Source organism: Perca flavescens, chromosome 4 (genome assembly GCF_004354835.1).
Source record: "Perca flavescens isolate YP-PL-M2 chromosome 4, PFLA_1.0, whole genome shotgun sequence".
NCBI lineage: Eukaryota > Metazoa > Chordata > Actinopteri > Perciformes > Percidae > Perca > Perca flavescens.
In genome coordinates this window covers 13,276,436-13,293,907 of record NC_041334.1, presented here as the reverse complement: position 1 = coordinate 13,293,907, position 17,472 = coordinate 13,276,436, and the positions used below count along the sequence as shown (strand labels likewise).

The 17,472-nt window shown below is 33.1% G+C and overlaps 2 protein-coding genes across 6 annotated transcripts in view; one reads left to right on the top strand and one right to left on the bottom strand.

Annotated features, from left to right (window-relative positions):
• The window catches only part of st3gal8 (ST3 beta-galactoside alpha-2,3-sialyltransferase 8), a 46,222-nt gene extending 30,580 nt beyond the window's left edge, over positions 1-15,642 (top strand). For all 3 annotated transcript variants that reach the window (XM_028576581.1, XM_028576580.1, XM_028576579.1), the window contains exons 5-9: positions 9,104-9,297; positions 9,374-9,553; positions 10,440-10,485; positions 11,730-11,849; positions 12,271-15,642. In XM_028576581.1, coding sequence (XP_028432382.1) covers positions 9,104-9,297; positions 9,374-9,553; positions 10,440-10,485; positions 11,730-11,849; positions 12,271-12,450 — 720 coding nt within the window. In that variant the 3' untranslated portion in view covers positions 12,451-15,642. The remainder of the gene's footprint in view (positions 1-9,103; positions 9,298-9,373; positions 9,554-10,439; positions 10,486-11,729; positions 11,850-12,270) is intronic.
• unm_sa1614 (un-named sa1614) overlaps positions 15,640-17,472 on the bottom strand; it is a 25,760-nt gene continuing 23,927 nt past the window's right edge. For all 3 annotated transcript variants that reach the window (XM_028576575.1, XM_028576577.1, XM_028576576.1), the window contains exon 28: positions 15,640-16,855. In XM_028576575.1, the coding sequence (XP_028432376.1) occupies positions 16,781-16,855 (75 nt within the window). In that variant the 3' untranslated portion in view covers positions 15,640-16,780. The remainder of the gene's footprint in view (positions 16,856-17,472) is intronic.

Genomic DNA, 17,472 nt, shown 5'->3' with positions numbered 1-17,472 from the left:
AAGTTTTTTTTTAAATACTTTACTATGACTTTTTTCGACATACTATACTATGATCTTTTTTCGACATACTATACTGTGACTTTTTTCTTCTTCTTTTCAACATGCTATACTATGACCTTTTTATGTTTTTTTGACATAATATACTATGACTCTTTTTGACATGCTATACTATGACCTTTTTTTTTTTTTTTTTACATAATATACTATGACTCTTTTTGACATGCTATACTATGATCTTATTATTTTTTTTGACATACTATACTATGACCTTTTCATATATTTTTGACATACTATACTATGACTCTTTTTTTTGACATACTATACTGTGACTTTTTTCTTCTTCTTTTCGACATGCTATACTATGACCTTTTTATGTTTTTTTTGACATAATATACTATGACTCTTTTTGACATGCTATACTATGACCTTTTTATATATTTTTGACATACTATACTATGACTCTTTTTGAAATGCTATACTATGACCTTTTTATGTATTTTTTGACTTACTATACTGTGACTCTTTTCAACATGCTATACTATACTATGACCTTTTTATGTTTTCTTTTTTACATACTATACTATGACTCTTTTCGACATGCTATACTATGACCTTTTTATGTTTTTTTTTACATACTATACTATGACTCTTTTCAACATGCTATACTATGACCTTTTTATGTTTTTTTGACATACTATACTATGACTCTTTTAGACATGCTATACTATGACCTTTTTATGTTTTTTTTCGACATACTATACTATGACTTTTTTTTACATACTTTACTATGACTTTTTTCGACATACTATACTATGACTTTTTTTCGACATACTATACTGTGACTTTTTTCTTCTTCTTTTCGACAAGCTATACTATAGCCTTTTTATGTTTTTTTTACAAACTTACATACTATGACTCTCGTCGACATGCTATACTATGACCTTTTTATGGTTTTTTCGACATACTATACTGTAACCTTTTTGTGTTTTTTTCCGACATACTATACTATTTCTTTTTTTTCGACATGCTATACTATGACCTTTTTAGTATAGTTACTATGACTTTTTTTTGACATACTATACTATGACTTCATTCGACATACTATACTATGACTTTTTTTCGACATACTGTGACTTTTTTCTTCTTTTCGACATGCTATACTATGACTTTTTTGTGTTTTTTTTTATACTATACTATGACTCTTTTCGACATGCTATACTATGATCTTTTTATTTTTTTTCGGCATTCTATACTATGACCTTTTCATATATTTTTGACATACTATACTATGACTCTTTTCGACATGCTATACTATGACCTTTTTATGTTTTCTTTTTTACTTACTATACTATGATTCTTTTCGACATGCTATACTATGACCTTTTTAGTATAGTTACAATTACTTTTTTGACATACTTTACTATGACTTTTTTCGACATAGGCTACTATGATCTTTTTTCGACATACTATACTGTGACTTTTTTCTTCTTCTTTTCGACATGCCATACTATGACCTTTTTATGTTTTTTTGACATAATATACTAGACTCTTTTTGACATGCTATACTATGATCTTTTTATTTTTTTTCAACATGCTATACTATGACCTTTTTAGTATAGTTACTATGACTTTTTTTGACATACTATACTGTGACTTTTTTTTTCTTCTTTTTGACATGCTTTACTATAACCTTTTTATGTTTTTTTTCGACATACTATACTATGACTCTTTTTGAAATGCTATACTATGACCTTTTTATGTATTTTTTGACTTACTATACTATGACTCTTTTCAACATGCTATACTATACTATGACCTTTTTATGTTTTCTTTTTTACATACTATACTATGACTCTTTTCGACATGCTATACTATTACCTTTTTATGGTTTTTTCCACATACTATACTATGACTCTTTTCGACATGCTATACTATGACCTTTTATTTTTTTTTTTCAACATACAATACTGTAACCTTTTTGTGTTTTTTTCTCGACATACTATACTATGACTCTTTTCGACATGCTATACTATGACCTTTTATGTTTTTTTTTACATACTATACTATGACTCTTTTCAACATGCTATACTATGACCTTTTTATGTTTTTTTTTGACATACTATACTATGACTCTTTTAGACATGCTATACTATGACCTTTTTATGTTTTTTTTCGACATACTATACTATGACTTTTTTTTTTTACATACTTTACTATGACTTTTTTCGACATACTATACTATGACTTTTTTTCGACATACTATACTGTGACTTTTTTCTTCTTCTTTTCGACAAGCTATACTATAGCCTTTTTATGTTTTTTTTACATACTTACATACTATGACTCTCGTCGACATGCTATACTATGACCTTTTTATGGTTTTTTCGACATACTATACTGTAACCTTTTTGTGTTTTTTTCCGACATACTATACTATTTCTTTTTTTTCGACATGCTATACTATGACCTTTTTAGTATAGTTACTATGACTTTTTTTTGACATACTATACTATGACTTTATTCGACATACTATACTATGACTTTTTTTCAACATACTGTGACTTTTTTCTTCTTTTCGACATGCTATACTATGACTTTTTTGTGTTTTTTTTGACATACTATACTATGACTTTTCGACATGCTATACTATGACCTTTTTATGTTTTTTTCGGCATACTATACTATGACTCTTTTCGACATGCTATACTATGACCTTTTTATGGTGTTTTCGCCATACTATACTATGACTCTTTTCGACATGCTATACTATGACCTTTTTATGTTTATTTTTACATACTTTACTATGACTCTTTTTGACATGCTATACTATGACCTTTTTATATATTTTTGACAAAATATACTATGACTCTTTTCGACATGCTATACTATACTATGACCTTTTTATGTTTTCTTTTTTACATACTATACTATGACTCTTTTTTCGACATGCTATACTATGACCTTTTCATGTTTTTTTTTTGACATACTATACTATGACTCTTTTCGACATGCTGTACTATGACCTTTTCATGTTTTTTTCGACATACTATACTATGACTCTTTTCGACATGCTATACTATGACCTTTTTATGGTTTTTTCGACGTACTATACTATGACTCTTTTCAACATGCTATACTATGACCTTTTTATGGTTTTTTATACATACTATACTATGACTCTTTTCAACATGCTATACTATGACCTTTTTATGTTTTTTTGACATACTATACTATGACTTTTTTTTACATACTTTACTATGACTTTTTTGACAGACTATGACTTTTTTCGACATACTATACTATGACTTTTTTCGACATACTATACTGTGACTTTTTTCTTCTTCTTTTCGACAAGCTATACTATAACCTTTTTATGTTTTTTTTTACATACTTACATACTATGACTCTCGTCGACATGCTATACTATGACCTTTTTATGTTTTTTTGACATACTATACTATGACTTTTTTTTACATACTTTACTATGACTTTTTTGACAGACTATGACTTTTTTCGACATACTATACTATGACTTTTTTCGACATACTATACTGTGACTTTTTTCTTCTTCTTTTCAACATGCTATACTATGACCTTTTTATGTTTTTTTGACATAATATACTATGACTCTTTTTGACATGCTATACTATGACCTTTTTATTTTTTTTTACATAATATACTATGACTCTTTTTGACATGCTATACTATGATCTTATTATTTTTTTTGACATACTATACTATGACCTTTTCATATATTTTTGACATACTATACTATGACTCTTTTTTTTGACATACTATACTGTGACTTTTTTCTTCTTCTTTTCGACATGCTATACTATGACCTTTTTATGTTTTTTTGACATAATATACTATGACTCTTTTTGACATGCTATACTATGACCTTTTTATATATTTTTGACATACTATACTATGACTCTTTTTGAAATGCTATACTATGACCTTTTTATGTATTTTTTGACTTACTATACTGTGACTCTTTTCAACATGCTATACTATACTATGACCTTTTTATGTTTTCTTTTTTACATACTATACTATGACTCTTTTCGACATGCTATACTATGACCTTTTTATGTTTTTTTTTACATACTATACTATGACTCTTTTCAACATGCTATACTATGACCTTTTTATGTTTTTTTGACATACTATACTATGACTCTTTTAGACATGCTATACTATGACCTTTTTATGTTTTTTTTCGACATACTATACTATGACTTTTTTTTTTTTACATACTTTACTATGACTTTTTTCGACATACTATACTATGACTTTTTTTCGACATACTATACTGTGACTTTTTTCTTCTTCTTTTCGACAAGCTATACTATAGCCTTTTTATGTTTTTTTTACAAACTTACATACTATGACTCTCGTCGACATGCTATACTATGACCTTTTTATGGTTTTTTCGACATACTATACTGTAACCTTTTTTTGTTTTTTTCCGACATACTATACTATTTCTTTTTTTTCGACATGCTATACTATGACCTTTTTAGTATAGTTACTATGACTTTTTTTTGACATACTATACTATGACTTCATTCGACATACTATACTATGACTTTTTTTCGACATACTGTGACTTTTTTCTTCTTTTCGACATGCTATACTATGACTTTTTTGTGTTTTTTTTTATACTATACTATGACTCTTTTCGACATGCTATACTATGATCTTTTTATTTTTTTTCGGCATTCTATACTATGACCTTTTCATATATTTTTGACATACTATACTATGACTCTTTTCGACATGCTATACTATGACCTTTTTATGTTTTCTTTTTTACTTACTATACTATGATTCTTTTCGACATGCTATACTATGACCTTTTTAGTATAGTTACAATTACTTTTTTGACATACTTTACTATGACTTTTTTCGACATAGGACTATGATCTTTTTTCGACATACTATACTGTGACTTTTTCTTCTTCTTTTTCGACATGCCATACTATGACCTTTTTATGTTTTTTTTTGACATAATATACTAGACTCTTTTTGACATGCTATACTATGATCTTTTTATTTTTTTTCAACATGCTATACTATGACCTTTTTAGTATAGTTACTATGACTTTTTTTGACATACTATACTGTGACTTTTTTTTTTCTTTTTGACATGCTTTACTATAACCTTTTTATGTTTTTTTTCGACATACTATACTATGACTCTTTTTGAAATGCTATACTATGACCTTTTTATGTATTTTTTGACTTACTATACTATGACTCTTTTCAACATGCTATACTATACTATGACCTTTTTATGTTTTCTTTTTTACATACTATACTATGACTCTTTTCGACATGCTATACTATTACCTTTTTATGGTTTTTTCCACATACTATACTATGACTCTTTTCGACATGCTATACTATGACCTTTTATGTTTTTTTTCAACATACAATACTGTAACCTTTTTGTGTTTTTTTCTCGACATACTATACTATGACTCTTTTCGACATGCTATACTATGACCTTTTTATGTTTTTTTTACATACTATACTATGACTCTTTTCAACATGCTATACTATGACCTTTTTATGTTTTTTTGACATACTATACTATGACTCTTTTAGACATGCTATACTATGACCTTTTTATGTTTTTTTTCGACATACTATACTATGACTTTTTTTTACATACTTTACTATGACTTTTTTCGACATACTATACTATGACTTTTTTTCGACATACTATACTGTGACTTTTTTCTTCTTCTTTTCGACAAGCTATACTATAGCCTTTTTATGTTTTTTTTACATACTTACATACTATGACTCTCGTCGACATGCTATACTATGACCTTTTTATGGTTTTTTCGACATACTATACTGTAACCTTTTTGTGTTTTTTTTCCGACATACTATACTATTTCTTTTTTTTCGACATGCTATACTATGACCTTTTTAGTATAGTTACTATGACTTTTTTTTGACATACTATACTATGACTTTATTCGACATACTATACTATGACTTTTTTTCAACATACTGTGACTTTTTTCTTCTTTTCGACATGCTATACTATGACTTTTTTGTGTTTTTTTTTGACATACTATACTATGACTTTTCGACATGCTATACTATGACCTTTTTATGTTTTTTTCGGCATACTATACTATGACTCTTTTCGACATGCTATACTATGACCTTTTTATGGTGTTTTCGCCATACTATACTATGACTCTTTTCGACATGCTATACTATGACCTTTTTATGTTTATTTTTACATACTTTACTATGACTCTTTTTGACATGCTATACTATGACCTTTTTATATATTTTTGACAAAATATACTATGACTCTTTTCGACATGCTATACTATACTATGACCTTTTTATGTTTTCTTTTTTACATACTATACTATGACTCTTTTCGACATGCTATACTATGACCTTTTCATGTTTTTTTTTTGACATACTATACTATGACTCTTTTCGACATGCTGTACTATGACCTTTTCATGTTTTTTTCGACATACTATACTATGACTCTTTTCGACATGCTATACTATGACCTTTTTATGGTTTTTTCGACGTACTATACTATGACTCTTTTCAACATGCTATACTATGACCTTTTTATGGTTTTTTATACATACTATACTATGACTCTTTTCAACATGCTATACTATGACCTTTTTATGTTTTTTTGACATACTATACTATGACTTTTTTTTACATACTTTACTATGACTTTTTTGACAGACTATGACTTTTTTCGACATACTATACTATGACTTTTTTCGACATACTATACTGTGACTTTTTTCTTCTTCTTTTCGACAAGCTATACTATAACCTTTTTATGTTTTTTTTTACATACTTACATACTATGACTCTCGTCGACATGCTATACTATGACCTTTTTATGGTTTTTTCGACATACTATACTGTAACCTTTTTGTGTTTTTTTCCGACATACTATACTATTTCTTTTTTTTCGACATGCTATACTATGACCTTTTTAGTATAGTTACTATGACTTTTTTTTTACATACTATACTATCACTCTTTTCGACATGCTATACTATGACCTTTTTATGTTTTTTTCGGCATACTATACTATGACTCTTTTCGACATGCTATACTATGACCTTTTTTGTGATTTTTTTCAACATAATACACTGACTTTTTTTGACATACCATGCTTTTATGTTTTTTGACTTCTATACTATGATTCTTTCATGGTTTTTATCGACATACTATACGACGACGTTTTTTCCGACATACTATATACTATGACTTTTTTCGGCAAACTATGATTCTTTTCTGACATACTATACTATGAACTTTTTAGTGATTTTTTTTTTCCAATATACAATACTGTGACTTTTTTTCAACATACTTTTACATAATTTATTTTTCATTGCACTTGTATGACATACTATACTGCCTTTTTTATTACATCCTTTTGTATTTTTATGACTTTTTATTGACATACTATACTGCCTTTTTTATTACATCCTTTTTTATTTTCATGACTTTTTATGACCTACTATAGTATGACTTTTTTATGATCTACTATACTTGTTTTTGATGACTTTTTTATTACATTGCCATAATATGTACACTTATGTGGAATTTGCCTTTGTAAAAGGTGCATACATAAACAAATAACCATATTAAACATGAATATAAAATAAACCAACACTCATGACTTTTTTATTACAATTTTATAACATACTATACACAATCACATTTTGAATACAGTATGCCTATGTGTTATGTCAACATATGTATTTCATATTTTGTTTACTAAATCATTTTATACTACAAGCAATTTTTAAACTGCAGATAATATTAAACTGCCTAACTTAGCGGTTAATCAAATCACCAAAAGAAGTTAAAAAAAAAAAGCATTGTAAATAAATGAGCTCATCCGGTGTCCTTTTTGCTTTCTTTAGTAAAGGTGTTCTAAGTGATGTGACGCGTTTTTTAGGCTACAAATATTTTTTTCACATGCAGCAAACATCTCCTCACTAGCCGCTAGCTGCCTGCCTGAAAATGCGGTCTCTGTAGACAGCCCAGGCTGTATGTTACGAAAAATGTTGTAGCTCACTTAGAGAACCTTTTAGTAACTGAATGTGGTGTAAGAGCAATAATACATTCTGAGCCCCTATACAGAAAATTATTGCAGGCTGCACACTGTAAGTGACTTGACAGCACTTAATTGATGTGTCAAAACAGAGTTGTTAAATCAGCTGAATCACAGAACAAAAATTTATTCTTAGAAGACCAAAGAAGAATGTGTAATATACTGCTTGATGGTCATACAATGTGTTTCAGTGAATAGTCAGTACCATTAATGAAAATGAAAAATCTGTATCTTCAGAGAATAGAAACATAAAAAATGAAATTTGTTTTAGTAGAAACTGTCAGCAGTCTGAATGAAGAGACAAATGCCTGAGTCTTTTTCCTGCATTTATAGATTAAGTCCTGCTGCAGAAACCATTAGTAGATTAAAAGGGGCAGTGGAGGGGGTGGAAATGCTGCTGCTAACATCATCAGTCTGATCCAAGCAGCAACCTCCGGTGCTGAAAAATTTAGCCAATGTGAAAGTGCAAAAAACTGCAGTTCATCAAGCGGCCCCTTGAGACTGGTTCCAAAAGGAAGTCTATCCCCATAGACCCCAATGTTAAAATGCCCAACTTTACAGCAGAATTAAACACGTATACATCCTGGAACATAAAAACGATTTTGATCTCTGTTGCTAAGTTTAATAAGTAACACATCCATGTGAGTGACAGGTGGGCTGCCATCACAGGAGGCGAGCATAGACTTCATTCGGCCCACCTCAGCTCCATCTCTTTGCCCATTTTCGGGTTAGCCGCAACAGGCCCTGCCAAGATAGCAACGGCATGAGCCACCAGAGCCGCCCACTTTGAGCTTCCTTTTAGAAACCTATGGGTGACGTCACGGAGACTTTGTCCATGTTTATACGGTCTATGCTCTTATCCAAAACCTTCACAGGCTAAAACAAAAATAAAAAAATTGTTTTTTATGGAGCTTGCCTTAATAAATCTGTATTAAAAAATAATGCAACACATGCTGCACTTCTCCACAGAGTCTTCAGCGGTCCGGGAATGACCATACTCTGAAGGAAGTGATGTTAGATATGTTCAAGGTCATTTCCCCACCCACTGTGGACTTCAGGCCCCCTTCCTCCCGTTGCCGTAGTTGTGCGGTGGTTGGTAACTCCGGCAACTTGCTGGGTTCAGAAAGCGGCAACCTGATCAACTCCCACGACTACGTAATCCGGTACGTATGTCCACACACATCTTACCCTTCTCTTCATTCTCTTCCTCCTCATCTTCCTCACCTTTCTTCTCCACAGAATGAACAAGGCGGTGACTCGAGGATTTGAGAAAGACGTAGGGAATCAGACAACACATCACTTCCTGTACCCGGAAAGTGCAGTGGACGTTGATCATGGCGTCAGCCTCGTCCTGTTGCCTTTCAAACTGAGAGACCTGGAGTGGCTGACCAGCGCGCTGTCCACCGGCCAAGTCAAAATGTATGAAATATAGACACAAATACACTCAAAATGTAGCAAATATAAAGAGACATACACTCAGTTGTTTGTTGTAGTGCGGTGTGACTAAAAAAACTAATGCAGTCTAATACAACCGCCCTGCAATAAATCCTACCATCATGAAGCTTATAATGTTCAATTTTTGTTGAAATTATTTGTTTCAAAAATCCAGAATATTTACAAAAATGTATTAAAAAAATCTAACAAATACGTAAATGAAATAGACACGGATTACATGAAACATTTACATCAGAAATGGCAAAATGTACTCAATAATATGTTTGTATTATATATAATTTAGCTATTCTTTATAAATTATATTAAATATTCATTAGGAATATATTCAACATGTATACAATATAAACAGACTTACTTGAAATGTACACATATGAAGCATTTACATCAGACAGGGCAATATGAATATAAATAGGAATTTATTCAAAATCTAAAAAATAAATAAGAACATATGTTCATAATCCAGCAATTATTTGGAGAATATATTTGAAAAAACATAGGGAATATACATATAGAAATGCACAGTATTTAAAATGTAGCTATTACAAGACACATAAACAGTGTATGAAATGTTGTATGTTACTATGAAAACAGAAATGTACACCAATATGAATAAATATATTATTGATATATACCTTTTTTATATATTATACAAACAGATACTAGACTGGATAGTATACTAATGTAAACATAGAATAGATACATTCTCACAGCTTACAGTTACTACTATAATACTACTGTATATTCTAATATGATACACTACTTGAGGTATATTTTGACCAGTAATGTGTGTGTGTGTGTGTGTGTGTGTGTGTGTGTGTGTGTGTGTGTGTGTGTGTGTGTGTGTTTTCAGGACCTACATGAGGGTTAAAGACCGAGTGCAGGCTGATAAAGACAAGGTAAAATAAATAACCCCATCATGCTCTCTGTTGGAGCCAAAAGTGTGATTTTGATATAAACTTTTATTTTGATAAACTGTGCATAGATGCAGTGACAATTACAGTAAACTAGGCTTGATGGAAATTGGTAATTTGTGTTAATTGATCTTGATGCGTGACATATCGTCACAGCCTCGTCTGGTAAGGACAGTTTATCTACTCTGTGGAAAAGACAAAATCACGTTTGAGTGATAAGGAAAAATAAACGTGAAAACAAAAACGTTGTTGGATGGTTGCTCCCACACGCTCTGTTTACAGTCTGTTACTGCCTCTACACTGTTTACATTCTTTTTCGAGAAATAGAAAGTTTTGACTTCTGCTCTTAAGTTTCAGTCAAGTTTTGTTTTTCAGTTCTGATTTTAAAGTTTGCATCAACATTAAAGGTATAATGTGACATTTTGACAAATGTTTGATAAATTCAATCAAACATTTTACAACTTCTACATCTTTATACTTTATTAGTTATTGTTTTAAAAATAATCATATTTTCCTTTTTAACTACTCTAACCATACAGCTAACCCTAAATTATTTAAATAATTAAAATGTAATGCCTCAGTAATAGTGAAGAAAAGAAGACAAAGCAACATTTCACATACATTTTTTTCCACAGTTAATTTTGATTTGAGTCCATATAGTTTAGTTTAGTCTTTTAGTTGAGCTGTTTTCAGATTATTTATTTATACCTATGAAACCAAACTGCAGGTGCTTATCAAGTGCTTATAAAAAACACAAAATATGGGAAATCTGTCAGATATATATATATATATATATATATATATATATATATATATATATATATATATATATATATGTATAGACTAATACAAAAGCAATCCCTCTCAATCATCACTTGTAAAGTATATATATATATATATATATATATATATATATATATATATATATATATATGTATAGACTAATACAAAAGCAATCCCTCTCAATCATCACTTGTAAAATATATATATATATATATATATATATATATATATATATATATATATATGTATAGACTAATACAAAAGCAATCCCTCTCAATCATCACTTTGTATATATATATATATATATATATATATATATATATATATATATATATATATATATATATATATATTGTATTAGTCTATACATTGTTTTTTAGGAAAATGCTACATATTATACCTTTAAGCATGACCATATAATAATATAACCCTGTATATGCGTGTAGGTTCTGGTGGTGAACCCAGTGTTCTTTAAGTATGTTCACGATCGATGGACCGAGGGCCACGGTCGCTACCCGTCCACTGGCATGCTGGCCATCATCTTCGCTCTGCACACCTGTGACCAGGTAGGAGGGAGGGGGGGGAGAGTCTGTGTCTTCATCTCTGACACCAAACATCCTACACAACATTTTAGTCAACTTCATTTCAGTCAAACCAAAGTTGTCATTATCTACTGTAGTAATGCAGCAGATCCTTGAATGCACCTCGGATAGGGAGAGTTTTCCAAACAGTCTTTGCTCCTAAATGCATTAACACGCCATGAGAACAGAACTGACAGAAAGATAAAGTTAAAGAGCATCATCATCATAATCATCATCATCATCATAATAATCATAATAATGTACCAGAGTAAGTCTTCAAACGTCACTTTTAAAACCAATGGAGAATATGTTTAGTGACAGTACAGCATGCCACACTTTGTTTTGTAGTGCGTCCCAGTATATGAAGTTGCAGTATGTCATGGCATCACTTCCTGTCCGTGGTCAGGTGTCGGTGTTCGGTTACGGCGGTGACCAGCAGGGGAACTGGCATCACTACTGGGAGGAGAATCGCTATGCTGGAGCCTTCAGGAAGACCGGAGTCCACAGCGCCGAATTTGAAACGCAGATCATCCACCAGCTCGCCAAGGAGGGCAAGATCAGTCTGCACCTGGGACGGAACCACTGACCTTCTGACCCCCAGACAAGCCTACGGACCTTTTGATCTACAGACTGACCTACATATAGACCAACAGACGTGCCGGCCAGCCGACAGACCTAGAGACAGATCTGCTGACTGACAGACCAATCGGCTTACTGACCAGCAGATCATTCACCACTTAATTGTTTTGACCAAGAACCAGCTACATCTTATCTGGTATTCGACTGAGTCTGGTTGCTTGCGGCACACCGGGCTGCCACGGCTTGTTTCGGGGGGGGGAGGGGTTTGGTTACATTGACAGGATCACACAATACTTCTTACACGTCGATCACCATGTTTGTCCTGAGTCAAGACGTTCAGGCATGCCGAATTGAAGCCGCTGTCGGCCAGCAATATTTGAACATACCTGGATTACCTGTGGACGGAGTCTTCCGGGGACTGTTGGGTGGGGTTTAGATTCCCTCCCTCTGCAGACTCCTGCTGGTTGAAATGAGTTCTAGCTCAACTTGAACATACAGACTGTTTTTCGGGACCCTCCACTGTACAAACAGACCGGTTGTCTGAGACTGCGTGGAAGGACCACACAAGTTTTGCTCTGAGCGGGAAACAACCACAGACTTTTTATATATTTTTAATGGATTTTATTGACTATATACAGGGATAACCTCTTTTTTTTATCAAAGCACTTTGCCCTGCAGAAGAAATGGAATTAAGAGGCCATGATGTCGCTTCTCTGTCCGACCACATTTCATTTATATATTTTATATCATTTATAATCCATCCATTTATTCTAACTGAATCTTCCGTCCTGAACCGTCGCTTACTGTCCTGACAGACTTACGTTTTCTTTCACATCTACATTTTGGGAATGTAAGCCAATGACACTTCCTGTCTCGACCATATATGGCGCTGGAGGCAGCAAGTGGGGGGAGCCTGTGTGAGGTTCTCAGCTGGTGTTTGAGCTTCTCCATGTTGTCCAGGATGATTCAGCAGTCTGCAGGTCTTTAGCTGATTTCACTGACTAAAGCAGGAACATTTTAACTAGTTTTTTTTTTATACTCCAATAGCTGACAAAGGTAATGGTGAGGTGTAAAGGTAAACTCTGCAACAACTTAAGATGTGAAAAGCTGCAGACTGTTGAACTTCATGGACAGACGTAATGTAAGTATGCGAGTCACAGCTCAGCTGATGGTAATGACAAGGACGAGTAGACCCTGCACGACTTTCAACTAAAGATTTATCAAACAAAACATAACAAAGTCAAACAATCAAGCAACACTACCAGTGTGTGCAGTGCATGGATGAGTGGAAGATGTAGTGCAATGGAAGTCCAACCAAAAAGAACCAACCATATGAATGAAGAGAGACTGCCCAGTCAAGCAGGTAGCAGAGGAATCAGCTGTCTGCTGGACTTCCTGTCAAAGGGAGACAACAGCGTTCAAAGGGCTGTCACACCTGTACTGTGAATGTACAAAAACTGTTGCTGATTGTCAATCACAGTCGACTGAATGTTTGTGGCTCTAAGAGGAGTTTCAGGACATTATCACACTGACAATGTTTGAGTCTGAATCTGAGATTGATCCTCCGTCTTAGATTGGTTATATAGTTTCTTTCAGCTGTGCTTCGGTTTTGCCTGAGGGCTACTCCACGAAGAGAAGAGAAGAGAAGAGAAACCTATGTCAGCGTAATCCAAGCATACATTTTGGCCTTCACATGGATGGTGAGCACATCCACTCATGGTAGATAGTTCAGACTGAACGAAGTTTGCATCCAGCAGCGACGCATTTGAAAAAAAAAGTATAATTTGCCCTTAAGAACGCATGAAAACACTTTAACATGATCGTGTTTAGTTGACGAAAACGAAGACATGGTCACTTTTTAATAGCTTTTTTTACCTCCATTTGTATTGCGTAAAAAGGTCAACGAATATTTTGTCAGATTTTGTTTTAAAAAATGAACATAGGTATTTACATCTGAAAATTTTATAAGAAAGATATCTCACGCTGTAGCTCCTAAATTAGTGCCTTTGCTGGTAACAGTAGCTAATGTTACTGGTTTTAAAAAAGGAGAATAACAGATTTATTGACTAAATTCATCCACAATCTCACTGAAAATTAGATTTGAATCGTCTCAAAACAAATGTCAAAGGTGAGAGCTTGCCTTGCTTTTTTGGTTTCCTTTATTGTTTTCCTTTATTATTTTTTTAGGATTACTGTTAATATCTATTTCCAGATTTAGACCAACCTGCCATTGTGAAATAGCTCTGTAAAGAGCTCAGTCTGCTTCAAACAAACTTGGTTGTACAACCTTTAAGGGCCGGGGATATGCTAGAAAAGAATGTGTTAATAATAATAATAACTTCCGAACAGCATCACTGGAAGGCAGAGTAAAAAATCCTGCCATCACAGACTGCTCCTGGCTGCATCCCATTGCCTCCCTGTGCTCTGTCCAACACAGCTGTCTTTGGTGACAAAAGTTGACGGATGCAGCTGTCGGAAAGGGAATTTTAGACGATCCAACAAGCACTTTATTTGAAGCAGACTGAGGGCCTCTATAAATAATCATAAATGCTGAATTATAATCTGGAAGCTGTCGCTCTGACGTTAGCGTTGCTGCAGTTTAGAGTTCTACCTGGTTTGTCTGGAACAAGTCGAATGATCTTTTAAAACCCGACTGCTGAGTCATCTAAAGCTGCAGTTTAATGTGAAACATCTGCTTGTTTTATAGCTTTTTACTGAGATTTAACACTTTGTTGGCTTCTCGAGGAAAAACCTCCTGCTGGTAAACTGGGAAACTATCCACGTAATGAGGAACATTCAGCCACTAGCAGCCCTCCAGAGTCCTGAGCTGGCTTTAACATCCGGATGACGAACAATGAGGAATTTGCAGACTAAGTTATAGTAGAAAGATGAACTTCCTCACACAAATTTTTTTTTTTAGAGATTATTACCATCAGAAATGCAGGAAAGTGTAGATGAAATCAAATCAACAAATCATGTTGTATTATGTATGTATGTTATCATAGCTTTAATTCAGCTCATCATGTTTAAACTGTGACTGTTTGAATAAAGAGAAAGAAATGTCAGTTTCACTTAACAACCTGCTGTTCGTCAATCCATCCATTCATTCAGAGTTACCAAACGGAGAAGCACTGTGATATTTTAAAACATGAACCCACCGATGGTATTTTCAATGAAATAAAAACATGAAACAAACTGAGTTTTTCTTTTCTTTTTTATCAAAAGCTAGGAGGTAAATGTTGACAATCAAACCCAGATGAGTAACATTCTGCTGAGAAATTTGAGGTCTATAAAAGTTCTTCCTCATGGCAGTGTAATGCTGCCACCATGATAAAAAAAAAAGCTCAGATTTCAGTCTAAGGTTGTTTAAGGTCATGTTATTATGGCGTTTTGTTATCACTAGATACCAAATTATTCCGTTTCAACAAGAAACGTTTTGTTTTTACCACAAATCACGTTATCAAACTCCTCGTCACGTTGTTATAACAAACATTACTTGGTTGACGGAGATACATGTTATAAAAACCAAAAAAGTGTTTGTCATATTAGATAAAATGATAAGTTATGTAAAATAATTATTTGGTATGTACTGATAACAAGAAAATGTATCATTATATCATAACAAATCTCTTGTTATAATGGGAAAAAAATAAAAATAATGTGTCGTTTTCATAAGAAACTGAGCAAAAATATTATGTAATAGTGTCAGCTGCCGTACTTAGTCACTGAGGCATCGTAATATCTTGTGACATTGAAGGCAGCTGGAAGCATCAACTGTGTCCCATTTCAGGCTCCACCTCCTCTGAATTTATCCTTTGGTCTTCAGTATTGTGCTCTGGTCACTTGCTGGACCTTGTAAGCCCCGCCCCTCTAAGGAGGCGGAGCCTGAAATGGGACAGAAGTGCTGATGGATCTCCACAGGATCAATAACATTACAAACATTAGAAAATTAAATTAGAAAAAAAGTTGAAGTTAAACTTCAAAATAAAAGTCAAGTGGATTGTTCTACTTTGAAGTGAAGTATTTGTGCGTTTAAATAAAATATAATAACATATTATTTTTAATTAAAAATAAATAAATAAATAAAAGTATCGTCAACATCAGACTTCAATGGTTGCTGATCAGTTTGTGCGAGGCAGTCTCCATGGCGACATTATTACATGACCCGAGCTACGTAAAGATCTAGTCTGGTCTAGATTCTTCACTAAGAAAAGGCAGGGACAACATGAACTGAGACTGGACCGTACTCAGTACTCTGGTTTGGTTCTGGTTCTCCAGGCTGACTGATGAGGTCTGGATCTGTACTGGTCCAGGGTCTGCACCGATCCAGGTTCATGTCAGTCTGAGAGAAGCTGGACGAAGGACGACGGAAACAAACCCTTCTGGTCCGGTTCATCCTCTATGTAACCATGCTGCACGCCCACACACACACACACCACACACACTTTAGAGAAACTTTGACAGAGTTCACACAACAATGCTAATTTTGGCACCAGATATATACATTAGTTTTAGTCACATTTTGGTCATTTAATCATTGTTTATTTTAGTCAACAAAAACTAAAGACATATTAGTTTTGTGGCACGCTTTTGTGAATTTCTATACAATTTAAAGCAACACCAAAGCACTTTTCCTTCTTCGGTCCCCCTACAGGTTGGAAGCGTAATTGTCTATTACAGCTGTCTCATTCTCAACTACAGATCCGCTACCCGATCTGGCAAACTTGCATAGTGCGGTTTTAGTCGATAGAGGGCCGCAAAGCGAATGCCGAAGTGCCGTTCACTCTGTTACGAGTTGATGAACCACTAAAACGATTTTGGAAACATATTTTAAGGTACAAAAGAATCTTTGGTGTTCAGTTTATTCTATGAAAGGGGACAGTGCAAATTAATAAAACGCATGATTTCCCATGGGTTAAAAAAGCCAGAATTAGCCAAAAGGCTATTTTTCATCTGTAGTCCCCTGCCCTCGATGTTAAAAAAGGCTTTTATAATACAGAGAAACAAAAACGAAGACAACACTAAATTT